Below are 27,108 nucleotides of genomic sequence, written 5' to 3' on the forward strand. Positions count from 1 at the left end.
GACTTCTTCTCTGGTTTCACTGCCCTGTGCACCGGTGTGCTGAAGAGCTCCACCATGTGGTTTGGGGTCCAGATCCGAAACCCTGGTGAAATGAGCACTGCAACGGTAATACAGAGAATACCCTTTGCAGTGTATAAAACTACCCACACAGTCACCAGCACACACACACACACACACTGAGACACAGAAAGTTGTTATATTTCAAGCAGGAGGACATGCCCTCTCCCTTAAACTCCAAACATACTGAATTAAATGACAATATGTCTGAAAAACTTTTATTGGTAAAAATGTTGCAGATGTTTTTAAATGCAGTTTTTAAACAAGAGCCTATAATCAGTTTTTAAACAAGAGTCTTTAATTTACTGTTTTTATTTATGTAACAGAGCATGAGGTATTGCTGGTTTTTATAATACTATCACAATACTCCCGTCCGCCTAGCCCAGCCCAGCCCACCCACCCATCCCAACCTCAGACACGAATCACACATCTCATGGACCCAAAGATGACTGAAAGTAGAGAGGAAAAAACGAAACTAAATAAATAAAATAAAGACACAAGTAAAAAATGTTAAGTGACCTGAAATATGACTACCCATCCATTCAGTGGTTCCATGGCAATGTTGGGGCGACAGTGGTACAGGAGGTAGAGAAGTTGTTTAGTAATCAGAAGGTTGCTAGTTCGATTCCCTGTCGAAGCGTCCTTGAGCAAGACACTGAACCCCTAATTGCTCTTGATGTGCAGTGTGCCATCAGTGTAAAATGTGTATGTAAGTCGCTTTGGATAAAAGCGTCTGCTAAATGTAAATGTAAAATGTTCCGAAAGCCCATTATTCCGACAGCCCGCTGTTCCGAAATTGTGAGCACAGCAACGTGAACCACTACAGCCCACATGCACATCCCAATGAATCACACAATCATAAACATATAAATGCATTTATTTCACAAGCATGAACTTTAATTCAGGATATTATTATACATACATGGCATTTGCATCGAGATGATACAAAAATACTTTTATGATAGCCAACGCATGCTTTGTCAGTGCTTGACAAGATCTGCGTAAGGTCCTGTGACAATCTGCCGGTGATTTCCTTTGCATGAGTGGTAGCCTACCCCATATTCAAAAGCAGAGTAGGCTAATTTAACAAATATTGCCTAGGAAAAGTTATATGCGTGATAGCCCGGTGAGCGTCTCCGCTCCGCTGCGCAAACTAAATGCTGTGTGTGTTTTGTGCCACTTAAAATATTTCTAAATTATGCCAGGGGGACTATTTTTCGGAATATTGAGATTTCGGAATATCGGGCTTTCGGAACACTGGGCCGTCCCCCCATTCAGTGCCCATCCTGGCATGACTACCCAGTGACCATCCTGGCATGACTACCCAGTGACCATCCTGGCATGACTACCATCCTGGCATGACAACCCATCCATTCAGTGACCATCCTGGCATGACAACCCAGTGACCATCCTGGCATGACAACCCATCTATTCAGTGACCATCCTGGCATGACAACCCAGTGACCATCCTGGCATGACTACCCAACCATTCAGTGACCATCCTGGCTCTCCTCTCCCACATCGGTGTTGTTGTAGCCTCAGCATTATGAATTATACCTGTACAGTTCCATCACTATAACATCATGAAAGTACTTCAACCATTTTTTTTTCTTTTTTTCAAATTTGTTTTTATTGTTTTCTTGAAATAACAACACATGAAAACATGTGAGACGGATTCAAGTTATACAAATATTTCTCCCTTCCCCCCTCCCGCCTCCCACAACCCAGACAGCAACCCTAAAATAAAGACAAGATCAAAGTCTGTACACATACATATACGTATGTATATACATTGAAGAAAAAAGACAAAGCAAACAAACAAACAAAAACAATAGGTAAATATAAGGCAAAAAAAGGGGGGGGGTATCTTTGGATTTCTAGATTACGGATGTTTGTGTGTATTAGGCTGAGGCTGTGTGTGTGTGTGTATTGGGGCAAAGAATGAGTCAGGCTTAGGAAACTAGTAGGGGAGTAAGTTCAGTAGAGCTAAGAGAGGAGACGAGGGACATAAAAGGACCCCAGGTGGAGTGGAATTTGTTCTGTCTTATTTCGTCTTGTATATCTAATTTTCTCCAGGTGAATGCAGTTCATTAGATCCCTCATCCAGTGAACATGAGAGGGTGGCTGTGGAGATTTCCCTGTTAACCCTTTTTTAATGGGAAGTTTATGTTGGGGTAACCACCTCTGTACAATAACGTTTTTTTGCAGCTGTTAAGCCTGCAAGCCAAACTGTATGCTGTTTCTCAGTGAACTTAATTTGGGAGTCATCTTAAAGCAATAACAGTCTTGGGTGTAAAGGAATGTCAACAAAATGACCTCCTTCCAAAAAGATTGGACGTCTTGGCAGTCCCAAACCATGTGTCTAAAAGTGCCAGGAATCCCTTCATCGCACAAGTCACAATTTAAGCTAGTTGTTGTGAAACCTATCAATTGGTGTCCAGTATGCTCTATGACAGAATTTAAGTTGTATTGTATTAGTTGATGATTTGGGGTTTTTGATGCATTGAAAACATTATCCCATATTCTATCCCATATACGCAGTTTTAAACAAGAGCTTCTATGCAGTTTTAAACAAGAGCCTCTAAGCGGTTTTAAAAGAAGTGCCTCTGATTGATGATTTGACACTCTTCCAGTTCCAATTTCATGTAGTACATAATCTCTCCACGAGATGGCGCTACATTAGGAGGTCTTAACCATCTAGTCTAAGAGACATGTCTGGGCATGTTCAGGACAGTGAGACTCTTTCATACCCAGTCTCCATATGCAATATCTACACATCCTCTCACACCATTCACAGCTATCTGATAGGATATTTATAAAATTGATCTGTTAAGGAGCAATACATAGTTTTTGTTGGCAAAAATAAACAAAATGTGTCTAAATCTTACAGTAACATACTGCTTACTGTATACTCATGTATCTCTATGTAGACCCTGTTGATGGTGCTGTGTTGATTTTTAAGCTTAGCTTAGTTTTGACCAAATCTAGCTGTAAGACTATATTATTACAGTGCATGAAATGCCCTGTATTGTTATTCCTAGGCTTCTTATTCTTCTCACTTGTTCTTATTCTTTGTACCGATTCCTGCAATGAATTCAGCTCGAACCGCTTAACCTGCAATAAATGAATCTCGACCGCAGAAACTTTGTTCAAATATTGTTGCGTAGGTCTTGTAAAGGCCACTTCAGCTATGTATTCTTCAGGAATATTGATAAGGGACACCTTCCATACTTTACTCTTTTTTTCCATCTCCCTATCTAGCTCTCCATCTTTCTCTCACACTCTCTCTCTGCTTCACTCCATTTTATCTCCTTCTTTCAATATTTCCCTCTTCGCTCTCTCTTTATCTTATTATCCATAGCCACTCTGTTCACTCTTCTTTACTTTCTTAACTTTTGCATTTCATGCACTGGTAGGAAATGCATATTCTAGTTATGATAATTATTATGACTTATTATTATTATTATTATTATTATTATTATTATTATTATTAGCACATAGATACGCCTATACCATCCTCTGGTATATATATATAGTAATGATATAATAATATAAACATGACTGCTATATCATATGAATAATAGTATATAATCAATTTTTCGTCGCCCTAGGTTGTTTCTCACACAGGCGAGTCAGACGTGACTCTCCAGGTGTTGATCTCCTCCTCCGTGTCCATTCTGGAGAGGCAGAGGACCCTGGCGTTGATCTCCTCCGTGGAGAGGCAGAGGACCCTGGTGTTGATCTCCTCCTCCGTGGAGAGGCAGAGGACCCTGGCGTTGATCTCCTCCTCCGTGTCCATTCTGGAGAGGCAGATGACTGTCCTGCTGCTGGCTCTTCTCAGCTCCTCCATCCTCCTCTCTCACCGTGAGCACCAGTGGGACATCCTCGGCTCTCACACTAGCATCCTGAGGGCCTACACAGACACACACACACAGAGACACGCAAAACACACACACACAGAGACACGCAAAACACACACACACAGAGACACGCAAAACACACACACACACACACAGAGACACGCAAAACACACACACACACACACACACACACACAGACACACAGACACGCAAAACACACACACACACACACACACACACACACACAGACACGCAAAACACACAGACATGCAAAACACAAACACACAAACACACACAAAACACACAGACACAAACACACACACACACACAAAACACACACACCAACAGAAGAACACAGGACATCGCATTATAAACACCATTATCATCACACACTGTGGTCACAGCATTATAAACACCATTATCATCACACACTGTGGTCACGACATTATAAACACCATTATCATCACACACTGTGGTCACAACATTATAAACACCATTATCATCACACACTGTGGTCACAACATTATAAACACCATTATCATCACACACTGTGGTCACATCATTATAAACACCATTATCATCACACACTGTGGTCACAACATTATAAACACCACTGCTCACACACTGTGGTCACAACATTATAAACACCATTATCATCACACACTGTGGTCACATCATTATAAACACCATTATCATCACACACTGTGGTCACATCATTATAAACACCATTATCATCACACACTGTGGTCACATCATTATAAACACCATTATCATCACACACTGTGGTCACATCATTATAAACACCATTATCATCACACACTGTGGTCACAACATTATAAACACCATTATCATCACACACTGTGGTCACAACATTATAAACACCATTATCATCACACACTGTGGTCACATCATTATAAACACCATTATCATCACACACTGTGGTCACAACATTATAAACACCATTTATCATCACACACTGTGGTCACATCATTATAAACACCATTATCATCACACACTGTGGTCACATCATTATAAACACCATTATCATCACACACTGTGGTCACAACATTATAAACACCATTATCATCACACACTGTGGTCACAACATTATAAACACCATTATCATCACACACTGTGGTCACATCATTATAAACACCATTATCATCACACACTGTGGTCACAACATTATAAACACCATTATCATCACACACTGTGGTCACAACATTATAAACACCATTATCATCACACACTGTGGTCACAACATTATAAACACTACTGCTCACACACTGTGGTCACATCATTATAAACACCACTGCTCACACACTTCATGGTACAGAACTGATGATTGTTGTTGTGTTGGTACTTATTTGGTGAAGCAGGAAGGAAATAAGAGATTATGCATTCTGAAGAATAAGGAATAAAACCCTTACCAGTGTTGGGGTTTGGGAGCGCTGGGTTGCGCTTCTTATATACAACTGGGTAGAAACACAGAGTGCAGAAACACAGAGTGCAGAAACACATCGTTTAATTCAAATACCTCTGCCTCTCCTCCAGTCTGACATAAAATCACTACTTTCATGAAATAAAACTGCCCAGAAACAACCCAGAAACAACCCAGAAACACTAACCTGCCACAAGCACCAGTAGCACCAAAAGGCCAAACGCTGCTATACCGATCCACTTCCAGCTGTTTGCAAGGGGGGCTGCTGACTGATCAACATCATCTGTGAGAGGAGAGGACATGGGTTAAACATGCATGGGGACGTGGAGTATAGTCACTGCAAAACAAGTACAAGGTTTGTCAGTGCGAGGTTGGGTATTTGAAATTTGCACATCCTGGCTGACTTTGGGTTATTTTTAAGTAATTGATTGATTGATTGATTGATTAACTACTTGAGTGATTGGATGCAGTGTTGCTAATTTAAGCAATGAAGCGTGACATAATCCTTACCATCTCCTCTCATCTTCACCCTTATGGTAACATTGCTCGGCCGATGAGTTCCTTTATTATCGGACACAACACACTGGAAGGTGGTGTTGTTGTCGCGCTCAGAGACGTTGCGTAACTCCAGACTGAAGTTCCCAGCCTGCAGCTGGCTGCTGAAGAGACGGGTCCTGTTGATGTAGGAGGGGGACTGATGTGTGAACTCCTCCTTGCCTTTATCAAAGAAATGAACCAGCTGCTCTCGTTCCTCCACCAGCTTCTCTTCTCCTGAAGAGAATATCACGCCATTCTCCTTCTTCTTCTTCTCCTCCTCCTGATGTGTGTCTTTGGTCAGCCAGTACCCAGTCATCTCATTCAGAGGGAGAAAGGGGCGTGGGAGAAGGCAGGGGAGGACGACGCCGTCACCCTCGGTCACCCACAGCTGCTTCTCTAGGGAGACACATGCACAGAGCATCTCCAGCTTCAAAGTGGAGTGGAGTGGTATTTACATAATCAATCTCTCCCTCTGTCTCTCTCTGTCTCTCTTTCTCTCTGTATCTCTTTCTCTCTCTCTCTCTGTATCTCTCTCTCTCTGTATCTCTCCCTATCTCTCTCCATCTCTCTTTGCCTGCTTTCTGTTAGGCCTACAAGTCACAGAGATATATAGCATGACACACCAACACACACAGAAACACACACCAACACACACAGAAACACACACCAACACACACCAACACACAAAAAGACACACCAACACACAGAAACACACACCAACACACAGAAACACACGCCAACACACAGAAACAAAAACCAACACACAGAAACACACACCAACACACGGAAACACACACCAACACACATAAACACACACCAACACACAGAAACACAACCCTTCAGGGAGTGAGCTTAACCACCATAGCCACGGTACCACATGAGTGAAACACCAAGCACACAGCCGCACACACACACTGACACACACACACACACACACCACACACACATACAAACACCAAACACACACACAGAGACACATACATACACACCACACACACACACACACACACACACCACACAGCCTGCTATCTAAAACAACAACTTTTTAAATGTGGGGTCCGCAACTGTGGCGACAGGAGAACAGAGAGCTAGAGGAATGTGGGGAGCAACTTGTTGCATTTGACAAAATGTGTATCGAACTAGAATCACACACTTCTCCTTTAATGGCATTATGCAATGCAATTCTAATGCGATACACTTTTGGTTAAAGTGGTTCAAGATCCTCCAGCCCTCTGACCATGCTGCTAAACACACACACCTGAGCTGTGCATGCAAGTCACCAACAACCACACACACACACACACACACACACACACACACACACAAATGTGCTCCCACTCCACACACACACACACACACACACACACACACACACACACACACACACACACACACAAATGTGCTCCCACTCCACACACACACACACACACACACACACATACCACATGCTGCTGTTGCAGGGGGGCTGCTGCCTGCTCACCATCATCAGGGGGGATGCTGATTGCATCACCATCATCTGTGAGAGGAAAGGACATGGGGAAATGGAGTATAGTTGTCAGCCTATTGGAACGGAGGTGGATAGTTAGTTGTGTTCCAAGCTTGCTGTGAAATTGTGTGCTGTGCCTTTTTGATTTGCTGTGTTTGTGAAATGTATCACCCCTTTATATTCACTGTTCACACTGTGATCTTCGATTTACGTGCACCATGTGAAGCGCATAGAACACTATTCTCCACACAGACTTCTCCTTGGGGCTCACTGATCACTCTATTGCTTTCACCTGGACTAATTAACGGGACACTTACCTACCAACCTATCTGCGGGAGCGAGGGGCAAAGAGGGGGAGTACAAAAAGAGGAAACAACGGACGTACCAGGGACAACGAGACGGTGGCAGACGAACCGAGCGGCTGCAACGGATGGAAACGGACGAGAGCACGCCATCTTCACAAGGAGCTGCCGTTGTTGGGTGATCGATACGCACACTTCCTAAACTAAGGGACGTAAGCCTTTCTGACGTTTTAAACGCTATTGCTGCTGACTACGTGGCCTATATATGTGTTTATATTGTGCCTGTTTATCCGAGGGTTGCTGATTCCCACTTCCGGATTAGAACTACACCTTCCATCGGTACGACGAGAAGCCAACGTGAATTACAACTCAACGCCCCCAATATGCAGCCTAAAGGCAAGTAAAACATCTACTCCCATCCTATTGTGTTGCATATTGAACCGACTGAGTTGTAATTGTTCCTTTTGTGTTGGCGTTGGTGGCTGGGCTGAGAGGCCGTGACTGACGTCACTGGGGAATTCCAGGGAAGCCCTTCGTCGGAAGGGGGCGTCGGCCACGACGTCACTCCAAGCCCTCTGCAGGCTACACTGGAAGATCACGGCTGGATTTACTACAAACGAACCCCAGCTGCCGGACAGCTTGTGACTGGACTTTCCTTGTGGACATTTACCTTGTTTTAAAAGACTGCTTTTAAAACATAAATTATCTTTAACTTGTTTTAACAAATACAACTATTTTTGTAATTAAATACTGTTGCTACTTTGTGTCCTGGGCAATTCGTACAATTAAGGAGGGGTCAATACGGCTGACTTAGTCCATGTTTTGCAGTGACTAACAGCAAAGCAGCAGGATGTGGTTTGTCAGTGCGAGGTTGGGTATTTGAAATGTGCGTATCCTGGCACCAAAAGGCCAAATGCTGCTATACCGATATACCACATCCAGCTGTTTGCAAGGGGGGCTGCTGACTGATCAACATCATCTGTGAGAGGAAAGGACATGGGTTAAACATGCATGGGGACGTGGAGTATAGTCACTGCAAAACATGTACAAGGTTTGTCAGTGCGAGGTTGGGTATTTGAAATTTGCACATCCTGGCTGACTGTGGGTTCTTTTTAAGTAACTGATTGATTGATTGATTAACTACTTGAGTGATTGGATGCAGTGTTGCTAATTTAAGCAATGAAGCGTGACATAATCCTTACCATCTTCTCTCATCTTCACCAGTATGGTAACATTGCTCGGCCAATGAGTTCCTTTATTATCGGATACAACACACTGGAAGGTGGTGTTGTTGTCGCGCTCAGAGACGTTGAGTAACTCCAGACTGAAGTTCCCAGCCTGCAGCTCGCTGCTGAAGAGACGGGTCCTGTTGATGTAGGAGGGGGACTGATGTGTGAACTCCTCCTTGCCTTTGTTAAAGAAGTGAACCACCAGGTCCGTTTGGGCTATTTGCCAGTAGACCCGTAGCTGACTCGGAGAGGGAGGTGGGTGTGGAAGCAGACAGGGCAGAAGGACAGGCAGGCCGACGGCCACCGGCAGCAGGGTCTCAGGGTGCGGCTCGTGGGAACCTACTGCTCCTGAAGACAGAGGATGACTCACTACATTACTGTCAGACAAACAAACTCTCCAATTTACAGGAATGTGTGGGCGCCTGCGGGAGTGTGTCTGCCAGTGTGTGTGTGTGTGCCTGTGTGTATGTCTGCCACAGAAACACACACAAAGACACACCAACACACACCAACACACACAGAAACACACACCAACACACACAGAAACACACACCAACACACAAAAAGACACACCAACACACAGAAAGACACACAAAGACACACCAACACACAGAAACACACACCAACACACACAGAAACACACACCAACACACAGAAACACACGTCCAGTCTCACCAGAGCACGCGGTCCTCAAGAGCAGATAAATAGTGAACATCACGGCCCCCTGTCTGCAGCACATTCTGGAAGAGCCAAACAAAACCACACAAGAGTCACGGAACGCTAGATGGACCACACAGTAAAACCCAAACCCCTGCATACACACACACACACACACACACACACACACACACACACACACACACACGCCTCATACCTCTCTGTGTGTGGAGTCTAATGGAGTCGCCTCGTGCTTCTCTGGGCAGTTCGCTGATATTCCGGTGGAGCCCCTCCTGTTCCGGTTTGTAGGAGGGATTCACTCGCGCCAAAATTACAAATTACACTCTTTATGTCTGTTCAAACAAACAAACAAACAAACAAACAAACACACACACACAAATGCACGATTAGATAACTAGATGATCATGATTAGACACAGATGACGATCTGTGAAACCGCAACACCTGGTCGAGGCCAACCACAGGCTAGCGCTCCACAGGAAACCAAATTTGCAAAGTTTGTTTACAAGCTATGTTATGACTTGTCACTATGAGATATGGAAGTTGGTAAACCAGTTTCAGTGTTTTCGTTTCCTAACACGAGGCTGTCTCTGACCTACCTGTGTCGCTGGCGGCGGAAGAGAGACCAGCGCATGCGTGGTAGGATGGCAATGTTGTGATGCAATCCTCCCCTCTCACATTGTCACATCCAGTCAATGTTGTTCTTTTGAGACTTTTGAAACTACAGAGCTCTTGGTTCTGGGTTCTCCACAGTAGCCCAGTTACTCATTCATATAGTAATGTTTAAAGAAACAGCATTTCTTCCACATCGTTCACAAATGCTTTAAAAAATTGGAAGCGATCGTGTAAATATGTATCTTCCTCACACTCGACCACAAAACACTCAAGGGCAGTTGGCAGGGATTTCATACACAGTGATTTGTGTCATAATCAGGAAGTTGAGCCCTCGGGGGTGATGAGAGTGCATAGAATGAAACCTACAATTGGATTGAACTCACACACTCGGGTCCGTGTAGGTTAACTGTGTGTGTATGTGTGTATGTGTGTGTGTGTGTGTCGTGTGTGTGTGTGTGTGCAGGGTTGCCGAGTAACTAATTACATGTAATGTAACTAAATTACATATTTAAATTACAAAATAAGTGTAAGTGTAATCCGTTACAGTTATTGTAACAAAATATGCCTTCGTTTTTTTTGCCTTGCAGGCCCAGTTACATGCACATGTGTTTGGCTCACGACCCCGTAGTTAATGAGTGCCCGTGCCTGACCAGGGCATTTCACTTCCTCTTTGGGCTTTCCCATGAGTCACTGGACCCTCGGTCAGGTTTCTATGGCGACCACCTTATTATTCACACAATCCTCACTGACAATTGAGTAACCAAAGAGGTTCAACCTGCAGAATGAATGACTGAACTAACAACCAATAAGATTCAACTGTTTAGCATTTACATTTACATTTAGTCATTTAGCAGACGCTTTTATCCAAAGCGACTTACAAGGATGTATACACATTTTACATTTTACATTTACACTGATGGCACACTGCACATCAGGAGCAATTAGGGGTTCGGTGTCTTGCTCAAGGACGCTTCGACAGGGAATCGAACTAGCAACCTTCTGATTACTAACCTGACTTCTCTACCACTGCACCACTGTCGCACCACTGTCGCCCCTAGCATGTTTAACTGTAAACATATCTGAGGTGAGGTGTGTATGGGATGCATACAAAATGAAAGACTGGAGTTGTGACATCAGAAAGAAGCCAAAACGTACGCCAGATCAATTCCTACCACAAAAGTATCTTCAGGATTAAAGTCACCTGCAGTGCTGCCCCTTGGTTTACTGTTAGGGAGCTATCTGAGAGTAAATAAGATGAGAGATGAAAATAAATAAATAAATTTAATTTAATTTAATTTAATTTAATATAATATTTGTGGAAGTGTGATGACTAGTTTATTATTCAGGGTTTAGTCCTTGGCCCTCTGTCTTGGCCTTGGTCGTCTATGGAGTTCTTAGGTTATTGCCATTTCTCATGTGGATGCACCTGTGGCTGTTTGCATAAATAGAGCATCTATGATCTGGGGACAAAGGATTAAGACAATGAGAATGCCTTGCATGTTTAATGTGCTCACCGTGTTTCTATGAAATAAAAAGTCCTTGTTCAACAAGTCAGTTGTTGCTTGAGTAAGTAACATTACAATGTTGAATCCAGTTGTCCATGTCAATGAATGTGGCTCTGGCTATTCACTATGATCAGAACCACGTTTATTGGCCAAGTAAGTTTGCACAAACAAGGAATTTGACTTTGGGGTATTTTGGCAACACAATCAGTGTCCTCCTCTCCTTCCTCCGCTCCCTTCTCTTGAGGATGGACAGGCGACTGGGGATAAAACGACTTGCAGGTTGCAGTGGTAACGGCATGTAATTCTGCATCATATTTCTACATTATAAAAAAGATACTCATAAAGTTTTTGCCTGATATATATATATATATATATATTATAGTTTAATTTGAAATCAAATAAAATAACCTTATATGCGTCTTGCAGCATAGATTGGAACCCACATCCCATTTAGGAACACAGATTATTCTTCCGCACACAGTCCAGCCTCACACCGTAACAAATCTCGCCTAGACGCTAGAGTTGTCAACAACAAAAATCAAGGTTCATTAAAACCACGCAGGACAGAAAATAACGTATATTGCAGATTTATTAAAGTGCTTAGGTGCAGTGAGTAGAGAGATTAGATTGGAAAATAAAGAGCCAGCAGGCTATAGAGTCTGTATCTCAGAAACACGGAACACGGAAGCAATGTAACCAAAAAACGCGCAGTTTTGTGCTTCAGTTCATCAACAAAAAACACGGAAAAAATCCCCAAAACTCCGACGTGATCTCAATGTCCAACAAAAGTATATTCCAGAGGTAATAGTCCAAGAGAGCAGCAAGACAATCCTTCCTTAAAAACGCCACAAGCAAAAAAGGGATCGATCTCACCTCCTCGGAATGTTCATTCAGGTTCGCGAAAATCTGACTGTATTACACAACGGGCGTGATGAAAAAGGCTTAATCCATATAAACTCTCGATCGGCAACACAGTCAATTTATCAACTTTATCGGAGAGATTGGTTTGCGCCATCGGCAACTTCTACCTCCATTCATCCTCTCCTATTCAGTTTCCGCGTCTCGGTTTAAAAATGAAAACATGTGATTCCACACGGAGCGCAGCCATAGGACAGACAGAAAAGAGGTGTGTGCGTGAGTGAGTGACAAGGTGAGTGACAGTGAGAATCGTCTTCCTAGGCTTGTGATTGCTCTGAAATCAATGAATTACGCCCATATATTCAAATGACTAAAACAATATTTAGCAGTACCTGGCCAGGCTTTCTATTCAAATGACATATTAAAGTAACACTACATTAGGTGACTCAGTAGATCTACATTTAAATCATCAATTAGCTTGCAATAAATAACCATCACTATTTCCATCAAGTAACAGAGCCATTGTTTATGTGGCTGATGTCACAACACATAGGAACACAGATTATTCTTCCCCACATACTCCAGTCTGTGGATGGAATATAAGCACTAGTGATGACTTGCCCATATACCTATCAAGTCTTGAAGCTGGAACTTCAGAGTATAACTTGATGTCGAGTTCATTAGAGAAATAGGCCTATAATTAGCACACTCAGGATCTCATTTACTAACAGAATTGCGCCCACTTCAGGTGTAATTTCTGCGCAAATTGCGGTTTAAAGACATGGAACTGTATTTTCAAATGCGGCGCACTTGAGTAAAAACGCAGATTGCCCGTTGCTGGGAGGGTATAAGGGAAAGTGGGTGTTCGTCGCAAAGAGATGGGAGAAGATGCGGAAAGTGCGCCTAATTATGTATTAGTAAACAAGAACAAAACAAGAGGTGTTTTAGCATGACATATGTCAGCTGCTAAAAGAAATCTGTGTGAGAAATTTGACACAAATTAATACAAATAAAAAAATGATTTGTTTAAATGTTTATATTTGATATATCATTTAATAGGCATATACAAATTTGTCCCACCAGCTAACTGTTCTGCCAGGTTTTACCCAGAATCGCTGTACAATGTAGGGTTCAAACCGTATTCTTTGCCTTTTCCACCCATCGATCAAGCACACCGAGTACAGCTTCTTCTTTGACTTTACAGTCCTCTATGCTCCCTTCCATTTCCTTCACTTCCTCCATGCCATGTCTATATCTTCCACTTTATCCATCAATCATTCTAACATCTCCTTCCTCCAGCCCATTCTCTTTCCTATTTTCACTCATTCCCTCTCTATGTAGAACCTCCATCCACTGGGGTTTTTTCTATCCCTCTCCAACTCCTCTTTCTCACACTCCATCTCTCTGCTTCACTCTTTTCTTTCAAACTTTTCCCTCTTCACTCTCTCTTTACTGTCTTTATCCATAGCCACTCTGGTTCTTTCCTTTCTCAACATTTGAATTTCATGCACTGGTATTTCCTTCAGGAGATTCATATTTTAGTTATGATTATTATTATTATCATATAGTGTTATTATCATATAAATATGCCTATACCATCCTCTGGTATATATGTAATTAACTTGGCGTTGATCTCCTCCTCCGTGGAGAGGCAGATGACCCTGGTGTTGATCTCCTCCTCTGTGTCCATTCTGGAGAGGCAGAGGACCCTGGCGTTGATCTCCTCCCTGGAGAGCAGAGGACCCTGGTGTTGATCTCCCCCTCCGTGGAGAGGCAGATGACCCTGGCGTTGATCTCCTCCTCCGTGGAGAGGCAGAGGACCCTGGCGTTGATCTCCTCCACCGTGTCCATTCTGGAGAGGCAGATGACTGTCCTGCTGCTGGCTCTTCTCAGCTCCTCCATCCTCCTCTCTCACCGTGGGACCTCCTGGGCTCTCACACTAGCATCCTGACACAACACAAGCCTACACACGCACACACACACACACACACACACACACACACACACAAACACGCAAAACACACACACACACACACACACACACACACACACACACACACACACAGACACGCAAAACACACACACACACACGCAAAACACACACACACACACACACACACGCACGCAAAACACACACACACAAACAAAACACACAGACACGCAAAACACACACACACACACACAGACACGCAAAACACACACACAACAGACACGCAAAACACACACACACACACACAAAAACACACAGACACGCAAAACACAAACACACACACACACACACACACACACACAAAAAACACACACACCAACAGAAGAACACATTATACACATTGCATTATAAACTCCATTATCATTACACAACTGTGGTCACATCATTATAAACTCCATTATCATTACACAACTGTGGTCACATCATTATAAACACCACTGCTCACACACTGTGGTCACAACATTATAAACACCATTATCATCACACACTGTGGTCACAACATTATAAACACCATTATCATCACACACTTCATGTTACTGAACTGATGATTGTTGTTGTATTTGTACTTATTTGGTGAAGCAGGAAGGAAATAAGAGATTATGCATTCTGAAGAATAAGGAATAAAACCCTTACCAGTGTTGGGGTTTGGGAGCGCTGGGTTGCGCTTCTTATATACAACTGGGTAGAAACACAGAGTGCAGAAACACAGAGTGCAGAAACACATCGTTTAATTCAAATACCTCTGCTTCTCCTCCAGTCTGACATAAAATCACTACTTTCATGAAATAAAACTGCCACAAATTATGAACATTAAATGAGCTCTTTCAGATTTGGCAGAGGGCAACTCTTTTTCTGAACAAAACACTAACCTGCCACAAGCACCAGTAGCACCAAAAGGCCAAATGCTGCTATACCGATATACCACATCCAGCTGTTTGCAAGGGGGGCTGCTGACTGATCAACATCATCTGTGAGAGGAAAGGACATGGGTTAAACATGCATGGGGACGTGGAGTATAGTCACTGCAAAACATGTACAAGGTTTGTCAGTGCGAGGTTGGGTATTTGAAATTTGCACATCCTGGCTGACTTTGGGTTATTTTTAAGTAACTGATTGATTGATTGATTGATTGATTGATTGGATGCAGTGTTGCTAATTTAAGCAATGAAGCGTGACATAATCCTTACCATCTTCTCTCATCTTCACCAGTACGGTAACATTGCACAGACGATTATTATGGGATACAACAAACTGGAAGGTGGTGTTGTTGTCGCGCTCAGAGACGTTGCGTAACTCCAGACTGAAGTTCCCAGCCTGCAGCTGGCTGCTGAAGAGACGGGTCCTGTTGATGTAGGAGGGGGACTGATGTGTGAACTCCTCCTTGCCTTTATCAAAGAAATGAACCAGCTGCTCTCGTTCCTCCACCAGCTTCTCTTCTCCTGAAGAGAATATCACGCCATTCTCCTTCTTCTCCTTCTTCTCCTCCTCCTGATGTGTGTCTTTGGTTGCCCAGTACCCAGTCATCTCATTCAAAGGGAGAAAGGGACGTGGGAGAAGGCAGGGGAGGACGACGCTGTCACCCTCGGTCACCCACAGCTGCTTCTCTAGGGAGACACATGCACAGAATATCTCCAGCTTCAAAGTGGAGTGGAGTGGTATTTACATAATCAATCTCTCCCTCTGTCTCTCCCTCTGTTTCTCTCTCTCTTTCTCTCTGTGTATCTCTCTCTGTGTATCTCTCTCTCTGTATCTCTCCCTATCTCTCTCCATCTCTCTTTGCCTGCTTTCTTTTAGGCCTACAAGTCACAGAGATATATAGCATGACACACCAACACACACAGAAACACACACCAACACACACAGAAACACACACCAACACACAAAAAGGAACACCAACACACAGAAACACACACCAACACACAGAAACACACACCAACACACAGAAACACACGCCAACACACAGAAACAAAAACCAACACACAGAAACACACACCAACACACGGAAACACACACCAACACACACCAACACACAGAAACACAACCCTTCAGGGAGTGAGCTTAACCACCATAGCCACGGTACCACATGAGTGAAACACCAAGCACACAGCCGCACACACACACCACACACACATACAAACACCAAACACACACACAGAGACACATACATACACACCACACACACACACACACACACCACACAGCCTGCTATCTAAAACAACAACTTTTTAAATGTGGGGTCCGTGGTGATAGGAGAACAGAGAGCTAGAGGAATGTGGGGAGCAACTTGTTTCATTTGACAAAATGTGTATCGAACTAGAATCACACACTCCTCCTTTAATGGCGTTATGCAATTCAATTCTAATGCGATACACTTTTGGTTAAAGTGGTTCAAGATCCTCCAGCCCTCTGACCATGCTGCTAAACACACACACCTGAGCTGTGCATGCAAGTCACCAACAAACCACACACACACACACACACACACACACACACACACATACCACATGCTGCTGTTTGCAGGGGGGCTGCTGCCTGCTCACCATCATCAGGGGGGGATGCTGATTGATCACCATCATCTGTGAGAGGAAAGGACATGGGGAAATGGAGTATAGTTGTCAGCCTATTGGAACTGGAGGTGGATAGTTAGTTGTGTTTCCAGCTTGCTGTGAAATTGTGTGCTGTGCCTTTTTGATTGGCTGTGTTTGTGAAATGTATCACCCCTTTATATTCACTGTTCACACTGTGATCTTCGATTTACGTGCACCATGTGAAGCGCGTAGAACACTATTCTCCACACAGACTTCTCCTTGGGGCTCACTGATCACTCTATTGCTTTCACCTGGACTAATTAACGGGACACTTACGGAGCATTCACACGCATCCGTTGGAATGCGTTGCGCCAACGGATGGCGGAGGAGGAGTCTGGCGCATGGGGTTCTGTTGATACCAGAGACGTTATAGTGAGATTGACAGGTCAACAAACCAATCACGCCACTAGCAAGCTGCTTACCTTGTAAGCAGTAGCATGCTAACATTAGGTAGGGTGCTCACACACCTCGCAAATCCTATCAGACGTATTTTTCAGTTACAATAAAGGGGTTTTTACATTGTACAGTGTCTATTTCTCGGTAAGTTTAAAAAAATCTAAGCAAAAAAAAGTCAAACAAACAACTTTTGCGTACAAATACGACCATCTACGGAGTTTGGTCGCCATCTCTTTTTTTTTTTGAGCTTGCCGCTTTCTAGACGTGAGCATATACGGGATCTGATTGGCTAGCGCCTGTGCTGTCAGTTATGCATGAAAGGCAATTTGATTGGCTGACGCATGCATTGCCTCTCGAAAAGTTGAACATTCTTCAACTCTTGCTGCAAGCAAAGCATTCAACGCAACGCACGGCAACCCAACGGAGCCATAATTCAGTTCGGCAAAGGATGACGTCACCCCATTCAAAGTGAATGGAGATCCGTCAACCCTGACGGATCAACGCATTCCAACGGAAGCGTGTGAATGCTCTGTCACCTACCAACCTATCTGCGGGAGCGAGGGGCAAAGAGGGGGAGTACAAAAAGAGGAAACAACGGACGTACCAGGGACACGGCAGGGACAACGAGACGGTGGCAGACGAACCGAGCGGCTGCAACGGATGGAAACGGACGAGAGCACGCCATCTTCACAAGGAGCTGCCGTTGTTGGGTGATCGATACGCACACTTCCTAAACTAAGGGACGTAAGCCTTTCATGACGTTTTAAACGTGCTATTGCTGCTGACTACGTGGCCTATATAATGTGTTTATATTGTGCCTGTTTATCCGAGGGTTGCTGATTCCCACTTCCGGATTAGAACTACACCTTCCATCGGTACGACGAGAAGCCAACGTGAATTACAACTCAACGCCCCCAATATGCAGCCTAAAGGGAAGTAAAACATCTACTCCCATCCTATTGTGTTGCATATTGAACCGACTGAGTTGTAATTGTTCCTTTTGTGTTGGCGTTGGTGGCTGGGCTGAGAGGCCGTGACTGACGTCACTGGGGAATTCCAGGGAAGCCCTTCGTCGGAAGGGGGCGTCGGCCACGACGTCACTCCAAGCCCTCTGCAGGCTACACTGGACAGATCACGGCTGGATTTACTACAAACGAACCCCAGCTGCCGGACAGCTTGTGACTGGACTTTCCGTGTGGACATTTACCTTGTTTTAAAAGACTGCTTTTAAAACATAAATTATCTTTAACTTGTTTTAACAAATAAAACTATTTTTGTAATTAAATACTGTTGGTACTTCTGTGTCCTGGGCATTCGTACAATTAAGGAGGGGTCATACGGCTGACTTAGTCCATGTTTTGCAGTGACTAACAGCAAAGCAGCAGGATGTGGTTTGTCAGTGCGAGGTTGGGTATTTGAAATGTGCGGATCCTGGCACCAAAAGGCCAAATGCTGCTATACCGATATACCACATCCAGCTGTTTGCAAGGGGGGCTGCTGACTGATCAACATCATCTGTGAGAGGAAATGGACATGGGTTTAACATGCATGGGGACGTGGAGTATAGTCACTGCAAAACATGTACAAGGTTTGTCAGTGCGAGGTTGGGTATTTGAAATTTGCACATCCTGGCTGACTGTGGGTTCTTTTTAAGTAATTGATTGATTGATTAACTACTTGAGTGATTGGATGCAGTGTTGCTAATTTAAGCAATGAAGCGTGACATAATCCTTACCATCTCCTCTCATCTTCACCAGTATGGTAACATTGCTCGGCCAATGAGTTCCTTTATTATCGGACACAACACACTGGAACGTGGTGTGGTTGTCGCGCTCAGAGACGTTGCGTAACTCCAGACTGAAGTTCCCAGCATGCAGCTCGCTGCTGAAGAGACGGGTCCTGTTGATGTAGGGGGGGGACTGATGTGTGAACTCCTCCTTGCCTTTGTTAAAGAAGTGAACCACCAGGTCCGTTTGGGCTATTTGCCAGTAGACCCGTAGCTGACTCGGAGAGGGAGGTGGGTGTGGAAGCAGACAGGGCAGAAGGACAGGCAGGCCGACGGCCACCGGCAGCAGGGTCTCAGGGTGCGGCTCGTGGGAACCTACTGCTCCTGAAGACAGAGGATGACTCACTACATTACTGTCAGACAAACAAACTCTCCAATTTACAGGAATGTGTGGGCGCCTGCGGGAGTGTGTCTGCCAGTGTGTGTGTGTGTGCCTGTGTGTATGTCTGCCACAGAAACACACACAAAGACACACCAACACACACAGAAACACACACCAACACACACAGAAACACACACCAACACACAGAAAGACACACAAAGACACACCAACACACAGAAACACACACCAACACACACAGAAACACACACCAACACACAGAAACACACGTCCAGTCTCACCAGAGCACGCGGTCCTCAAGAGCAGATAAATAGTGAACAGCACGGCCCCCTTTCTGCAGCACATTCTGGAAGAGCCAAACAAAACCACACAAGAGTCACGGAACGCTAGATGGACCACACAGTAAAACCCAAACCCCTGCATACACACACACACACACACACACACACGCCTCATACCTCTCTGTGTGTGGAGTCTAATGGAGTCGCCTCGTGCTTCTCTGGGCAGTTCGCTGATATTCCGGTGGAGCCCCTCCTGTTCCGGTTTGTAGGAGGGATTCACTCGCGCCAAAATTACAAATTACACTCTTTATATCTGTTCAAACAAACAAACAAACAAACAAACACACACACACACACAAACGCACACACGCACGATTAGATAACTAGATGATCATGATTAGACACAGATGACGATCTGTGAAACCGCAACACCTGGTCGAGGCAAACCACAGGCTAGCGCTCCACAGGAAACCAAATTTGTTGGTAAACCAGTTTCAGTGTTTTCGTTCCTAACACGAGGCTGTCTCTGACCTACCTGTGTCGCTGGCGGCGGAAGAGAGACCAGCGCATGCGTGGTAGGATGGCAATGTTGTGATGCAATCCTCCCCTCTCACAGTGTCACATCCAACCACAAAACACTCAAGATGTGCAGTTGGCAGGGATTTCATACACAGTGATTTGTGTCATAATCAGGAAGTTGAGCCCTCGGGGGTGATGAGAGTGCATAGAATGAAACCTACAATTGGATTGAACTCACACACACTCGGGTCTGTGTAGGTTAACTAATGTGTGTATGTGTGTATGTGTGTGTGTGTGTGTGCAGGGTTGCCGAGTAACTAATTACATGTAATGTAACTAAATTACATATTTAAATTACAAAATAAGTGTAAGTGTAATCCGTTACAGTTATTGTAACAAAATATGCCTTCGTTTTTTTTGCCTTGCAGGCCCAGTTACATGCACATGTGTTTGGCTCACGTCCCCGTAGTTAATGAGTGCCCGTGCCTGACCAGGGCATTTCACTTCCTCTTTGGGCTTTCCCATGAGTCACTGGACCCTCGGTCAGGTTTCTATGGCGACCACCTTATTATTCACACAATCCTCACTGACAATTGAGTAACCAAAAGAGGTTCAACCTGCAGAATGAATGACTGAACTAACAACCAATGAGATTCAACTGTTTAGCATGTTTAACTGTAAGCATATCTGAGGTGAGGTGTGTATGGGGGATGTATACAAAATGAAAGACAGTAGAAAGACAGTACGCTATGTTATGACTTGTCACTATGAGATATGGAAGTTGGTAAACCAGTTTCAGTGTTTTCGTTCCTAACACGAGGCTGTCTCTGACCTACCTGTGACGCTGGCGGCGGAAGAGAGACCAGCGCATGCGTGGTAGGATGGCAATGTTGTGATGCAATCCTCCCCTCTCACAGGGTCACATCCAGTCAATGTTGTTCTTTTGAGACTTTTGAAACTACAGAGCTCTTGGTAATTTAAATATGTAATTTAGTTACATTACATATAATTAGTTACTCGGCAACCCCGCACACACACACACACGACACACACACACACACACACACATACACACATACACACATTAGTCAACCTACACGGACCCGCGTGTGTGAGTTCAATCCAATTGTAGGTTTCATTCTATGCACTCTCATCACCCCCGAGGGCTCAAATTCCTGATTATGACACAAATCTCTGTGTATGAAATCCCTGCCAACTGCCCTTGAGTGTTTTGTGGTCGAGTGTGAGGAAGAAACATATTCACACGATCGCTTCCAATTTTTTAAAGCATTTGTGAACGATGTGGAAGAAATGCTGTTTCTTTAAGCATTACTATATGAATGAGTAACTGGGCTACTGTGGAGAACCCAGAACCAAGAGCTCTGTAGTTTGATAAAGGCCAATAAAGGTAGATCCATAACTCATTATGCAACACAACCTAAAGAACAAGACTGACTGGATGTGACAATGTGAGAGGGGAGGATTGCATCACAACATTGGTTCTCCGCAGCCAAACTGATAATGCATAACAACCTAAAGACTGAACATGCCTGACTGTGGAGGATTGCATCACAACATTGGTGCACTGCTAGGCATGGATTCCTACCACGCATGTGCCGGTCCCTCCCTTTTCCCGCCGTGCACCAGCCAGCGGCCGAGGTAGGTGACAACACGAGGCTGTGTAAGAACGAAAACGCTAAAACTGGTTTACCAACTGCCGTATCTGATGGTAACAAGTCATAACATAGGTTGTAAACAAACTTTGCAAAGACTCAAACATTTTTGTGGCATAACCACAACTGAATAAGCAGTTTGGGGTGCAAAGCTATGTTAGCCACAGGTAATGAGCAGTCGGGCGTCCGATGCTATGTTAGCCACAGGTGGCTAATCGACTTCCTCTGTAGATTTAGCAATTGGCTGCTGTATGTTTTTACAGAGAGCTTTGTGTCTGCTGATACAGGAAGAAGCTTTAAACTTTCCACTCTCTGTCCTCTAGTCTTTATTTGTGCATTACTATGACAATCGGAGATGGTTTCCTGGGGAGGGCTAGCCTGTGGTTTGCCCAGAGGTTACGGTTACACAGAGATGTAGTCATCTGTGTCATCATGATCTTCTAGTTATCCAATCGTGCGTGCGTGTGTGTGTGTGTGTGTGTGTGTGTGTGTGTGTTTGTTTGTGTGTGTGTGTGTGTGTCTGTCTTGGAATAGAACCGACACAAAGAGTGTAATCTGTCATTTTAGCATGAGAGAAAGCCTACAGGAAGTGCTCTACCGGAATATCGTCGAACTGCACAGACAAGCACGAGGCGACTCCATTAGACGCAGAGACTCCACACACAGGTATGAGGCGAGTGTGTGTGTGTGTGTGAGACCCCTGTATGTGTGTGTGAGACCCCTGTGTGCGTGTGCGTGTGCGTGTGCGTGTGCGTGTGCGCGTGTGTGTGTGTGTGTGTGTGTGTGTGTGTATGCAGGGGTTTGGGTTTTACTGTGTGGTCCATCTAGCGTTCCGTGACTCTTGTGTGGTTTTGTTTGGCTCTTCCAGAATGTGCTGCAGACAGGGGGCCGTGCTGTTCAATATTTATCTGCTCTTGAGGACCGCGTGCTCTGGTGAGACTGGACTGTTTTTATGTGTGTGTGTGTGTGTGTGTGTGTGTGTGTGTGTGTGTGTGTGTGTGTGTGTGTGTGTGTGTGTGTGTGGTTTGTTGGTGACTTGCATGCACAGCTCAGGTTTGAGTGTTTATCAGCATGGTCAGAGAGCTGGAGGATCTTGAACCACTTTAACCAAAAGTGTATTGCATTAGAATTGCATTGCATAATGCCATTAAAGGAGAAGTGTGTGATTCTAGTTCGATACACATTTTGTCAAATGAAACAAGTTACTCCCCACATTCCTCTAGCTCTCTGTTCTCCTATCACCACGGACCCCACATTTAAAAAGTTGTTGTTTTAGATAGCAGGCTGTGTGATGTGTGTGTGTCTCATTGTGTGTGCGGCTGTGTGGTGTGTATGTGTGTGTCTCAGTGTGTGTGTGGTGTGTATGTCTCTCTATGTGTGTGTGTGTGTCTCAGTGTGTGTGTGGCTGTGTGGTATGTGTGTGAGAGAGAGAGAGAGAGAGAGAGAGAGAGATGATGTAAATACCACTCCACTCCACATTGAAGCTGGAGATGCTCTGTGCATGTGTCTCCCTAGAGAAGAAGCTGTGGGTGACCGAGGGTGACAGCGTCGTCCTCCCCTGCCTTCTCCCACGTCCCTTTCTCCCTCTGAAAGAGATGACTGGGTACTGGATAACCAAAGACACACATCAGGAGGAGGAGAAGAAGGAGAATGGCCTGATATTCTCTTCAGGAGAAGAGAAGCTGGTGGAGGAACGAGAGCAGCTGGTTCATTTCTTTGATAAAGGCAAGGAGGAGTTCACACATCAGTCCCCCTCCTACATCAACAGGACCCGTCTCTTCAGCAGCCAGCTGCATGCTGGGAACTTCAGTCTGGAGTTACTCAACGTCTCTGAGCGCGACAACAACACAACCTTCCAGTGTGTTGTGTCCGATAATAAAGGAACTCATTGGCCGAGCAATGTTACCATACTGGTGAAGATGAGAGAAGATGGTAAGGATTATGTCACGCTTCATTGCTTAAATTAGCAACACTGCATCCAATCACTCAAGTAGTTAATCAATCAATCAATCAATCAATCAATCAATCAATCAATCAGTTACTTAAAAAGAACCCACAGTCAGCCAGGATACGCACATTTCAAATACCCAACCTCGCACTGACAAACCACATCCTGCTGCTTTGCTGTTAGTCCATGTTTTGCAGTGACTAAACTCCATTTCCCCATGTCCTTTCCTCTCACAGATGATGGTGATCAATCAGCAACCCCCCTGCAAACAGCAGCATGTGGTATGTGTGTGTGTGTGTGTGTGTGTGTGTGTGGTTTGTTGGTGTGTGTGTGTGTGTGTGTGGTTTGTTGGTGACTTGCATGCACAGCTCAGGTGTGTGTGTTTAGCAGCATGGTCAGAGGGCTGGAGGATCTTGAACCACTTTAACCAAAAGTGTATTGCATTAGAATTGCATTGCATAATGCCATTAAAGGAGAAGTGTGTGATTCTAGTTCGATACACATTTTGTCAAATGAAACAAGTTGCTCCCCACATTCCTCTAGCTCTCTGTTCTCCTATCACCACGGACCCCACATTTAAAAAGTTGTTGTTTTAGATAGCAGGCTGTGTGGTGTGTATGTATGTGTCTCAGTGTGTGTGTTTGGTGTTTGTATGTGTGTGTGTTGTGTGTGTGGTGTGTGTCAGTGTGTGTGCGGCTGTGTGCTTGGTGTGTCACTCATGTGGTACCGTGGCTATGGTGGTTAAGCTCACTCCCTGAAGATTTTTTCCCGTGTGTTGGTTGTGTGTTGGTGTGTGTTTCCGTGTGTTGGTGTGTGTTTCCGTGTGTTGGTGTGTGTTTCTGTGTGTTGGTGTGTGTTTCTGTGTGTGTTGGTGTGCAGTGTTGTGCATTTTGAACGCGTTCATTGAACACGTTCATTTTTATGAGAACGATAAACTGAACGCAACTTCATGACAAATAATGAATTTGAACGGTGAACACGTTCATATTATCTGAGCTCCAGCGCCACTGAGGTCTAGCTAAAACTTTACGGAATGTTTGCCTTCTGCTGAGGAAAGACACTGTCTAAATCGAATGCTTGTACCATGTCGTTGCTCAGTACCTGTTAAAAAGGCCATAGTAATTATTTGTTAAATTGCCCAGACAGACCATGTTTCGGTAAATGACCATATTTGGTAATTGCGTTGGTCATGTGACTCCACTTCTCACGGTGCAATGTTTGATATTGCTTCATGGCATATTTAGATGGAGTAGCAGTTAACTTCGGGCATATTTTCACATAATTGAACGTTGCACTTTGTTGAAGTTGTGTGCGTCCATGTATACGTAAATTTGTCAGTATGTGTTTGTTATAGTTTAGCTTTCTCATCATTGTTACGAGCACTGTCACTTAATTGATCCAGCATGATGCACTGTTCGTGAACTCGCTTAGAATAAGCTGCTAATGTACAAATACGAGTGGTACAGGGTTTACCTATGCTAACTTTTGAGCGGTTTTTCATTTAGTGTACATGCCCTTGTTGATCTGAGATTAAGCCAGTAGCATATAATTGCTGAAGAGCAAGTTATTATTATTAGTTCCCTGTATAATTCATTATTTAAATGGTACTACATACTAATTAAAAAAAAAATGAAAATGAACTGAACTATGAACTAGTTCAGAATTTAAATGGTGAACTATGAACGTGAACGATTCATGTTTACTTGTATGAACTGAACTTTGAACTAGTTCATGAGAGGTGTGAACGTGCACAACACTGTTGGTGTGTGTTTCTGTGTGTGTTGGTGTGTGTTTCTGTGTGTGTTGGTGTGTGTTGGTGTGTGTTTCTGTGTGTGTTGGTGTGTGTTTCTGTGTGTTGGTGTGTCTTTGTGTGTGTTTCTGTGTGTTGGTGTGTCTTTGTGTGTGTTGGTGTGTGTTTCTGTGTGTTGGTGTGTGTTTCTCTGTGTGTTTCTGTGTGTTGGTGTGTGTTTCTGTGTGTGTTTCTGTGTGTTGGTGTGTGTTTCTGTGTGTGTTTCTGTGTGTTGGTGTGTAAGGCTGTATATCTCTGTGACTAGAGAGAGAGAGAGATACAGAGAGAGAGATACAGAGAGAGAGATGATGTAAATACCACTCCACTCCACATTGAAGCTGGAGATATTCTGTGCATGTGTCTCCCTAGAGAAGCAGCTGTGGGTGACCGAGGGTGACGGCGTCGTCCTCCCCTGCCTTCTCCCACGTCCCTTTCCCCCTCTGAATGAGATGACTGGGTACTGGCTGACCAAAGACACACATCAGGAGGAGGAGAAGAAGGAGAATGGCGTGATATTCTCCTCAGGAGAAGAGAAGCTGGTGGAGGAACGAGAGCAGCTGGTTCATTTCTTCGACAAAGGCAAGGAGGAGTTCACACATCAGTCCCCCTCCTACATCAACAGGACCCGTCTCTTCAGCAGCCAGCTGCAGGCTGGGAACTTCAGTCTGGAGTTACGCAACGTCTCTGAGCAGGACAACCACACCACCTTCCAGTGTGTTGTGTCCGATAATAAAGGAACTCATTGGCCGAGCAATGTTACCATACTGGTGAAGATGAAAGGAGATGGTAAGGATTATGTCACGCTTCATTGCTTAAATTAGCAACACTGCATCCAATCACTCAAGTAGTTAATCAATCAATCAATCAATCAATCAATCAATCAATCAATCAATCAATCAATTACTTAAAAAGAACCCAAAGTCAGCCAGGATGTGCAAATTTCAAATACCCAATCTCGCACTGACAAACCACATCCTGCTGCTTTGCTGCTAGTACTCCACGTCCTCATGCATGTTTAACCCATGTCCTTTCCTCTCACAGATGATGTTAATCAGCCAGCAGCCCCCCTTGCAAACAGCTGGAAGTGGTATATCGGTATAGCAGTATTTGGCCTTTTGGTGCTACTGGTGATTGGGGCAGGTTAGTGTGTCTAGATTGTTCTGCTTTGCAACCATGAATGATGATGCCTGGTGCTTTGTTCAGAAAAAGAGTTGCCCTCTGCCAAATCTGA

The 27,108-nt window shown here is 44.3% G+C and overlaps 3 protein-coding genes and 1 long non-coding RNA gene across 4 annotated transcripts in view; 1 reads left to right on the forward strand and 3 right to left on the reverse strand.

Annotated features, from left to right (window-relative positions):
• The window catches only part of LOC116223427 (general transcription factor IIE subunit 1-like), a 6,647-nt gene extending 2,791 nt beyond the window's left edge, over positions 1-3,856 (reverse strand). Inside the window, exon 1 of the mRNA XM_031580001.2 lies at positions 3,681-3,856. Within this exon, the coding sequence (XP_031435861.2) occupies positions 3,681-3,856 (176 nt within the window). The remainder of the gene's footprint in view (positions 1-3,680) is intronic.
• A 1,047-nt stretch (positions 3,857-4,903) lies between these two features.
• LOC122128626 lies at positions 4,904-9,723 on the reverse strand. The gene is made up of 4 exons (XM_042702989.1): positions 9,588-9,723; positions 5,869-6,291; positions 5,546-5,641; positions 4,904-5,392 (listed from the first exon to the last, which is right to left on the reverse strand). Exons 1-4 carry the CDS (start codon positions 9,649-9,651, stop codon positions 5,190-5,192), a joined length of 786 nt encoding a protein of 261 aa, XP_042558923.1. The 5' UTR covers positions 9,652-9,723; the 3' UTR covers positions 4,904-5,189.
• Positions 9,724-14,384: 4,661 nt separating this feature from the next.
• Positions 14,385-20,027, reverse strand: LOC116222987. Its single transcript, XM_031578456.2, has 5 exons — positions 19,949-20,027; positions 15,745-16,161; positions 15,427-15,525; positions 15,191-15,235; positions 14,385-14,530 (listed from the first exon to the last, which is right to left on the reverse strand). Exons 1-5 carry the CDS (start codon positions 20,010-20,012, stop codon positions 14,502-14,504), a joined length of 654 nt encoding a protein of 217 aa, XP_031434316.1. The 5' UTR covers positions 20,013-20,027; the 3' UTR covers positions 14,385-14,501.
• Positions 20,028-22,714: 2,687 nt separating this feature from the next.
• LOC116222993 lies at positions 22,715-26,335 on the forward strand. Its single transcript, XR_004164867.1, has 3 exons — positions 22,715-22,806; positions 23,009-23,073; positions 26,247-26,335. It is a non-coding gene; the product is annotated as an uncharacterized LOC116222993 (long non-coding RNA).
• Positions 26,336-27,108: the final 773 nt, after the last annotated feature.

This window comes from Clupea harengus, chromosome 2 (genome assembly GCF_900700415.2).
Source record: "Clupea harengus chromosome 2, Ch_v2.0.2, whole genome shotgun sequence".
Lineage (NCBI taxonomy): Eukaryota > Metazoa > Chordata > Actinopteri > Clupeiformes > Clupeidae > Clupea > Clupea harengus.

Excerpts from the sequence above, each read along its gene's own strand:
- LOC122128626 (XM_042702989.1), bottom strand. The coding sequence starts at position 9,651 with ATGTGCTGCAGACAGGGGGCCGTGATGTTCACTATTTATCTGCTCTTG. Across the intron at positions 6,292-9,587 it reads CTTGAGGACCGCGTGCTCTG|AGAAGCAGCTGTGGGTGACC; the intron begins GTGAGACTGGAC and ends GTGTCTCCCTAG. Across the intron at positions 5,642-5,868 it reads GGTGAAGATGAGAGGAGATG|ATGATGTTGATCAGTCAGCA; the intron begins GTAAGGATTATG and ends CTCCTCTCACAG.
- LOC116222987 (XM_031578456.2), bottom strand. The coding sequence starts at position 20,012 with ATGTGCTGCAGAAAGGGGGCCGTGCTGTTCACTATTTATCTGCTCTTG. Across the intron at positions 16,162-19,948 it reads CTTGAGGACCGCGTGCTCTG|AGAAGCAGCTGTGGGTGACC; the intron begins GTGAGACTGGAC and ends GTGTCTCCCTAG. Across the intron at positions 15,526-15,744 it reads GGTGAAGATGAGAGAAGATG|ATGATGTTGATCAGTCAGCA; the intron begins GTAAGGATTATG and ends TTCCTCTCACAG.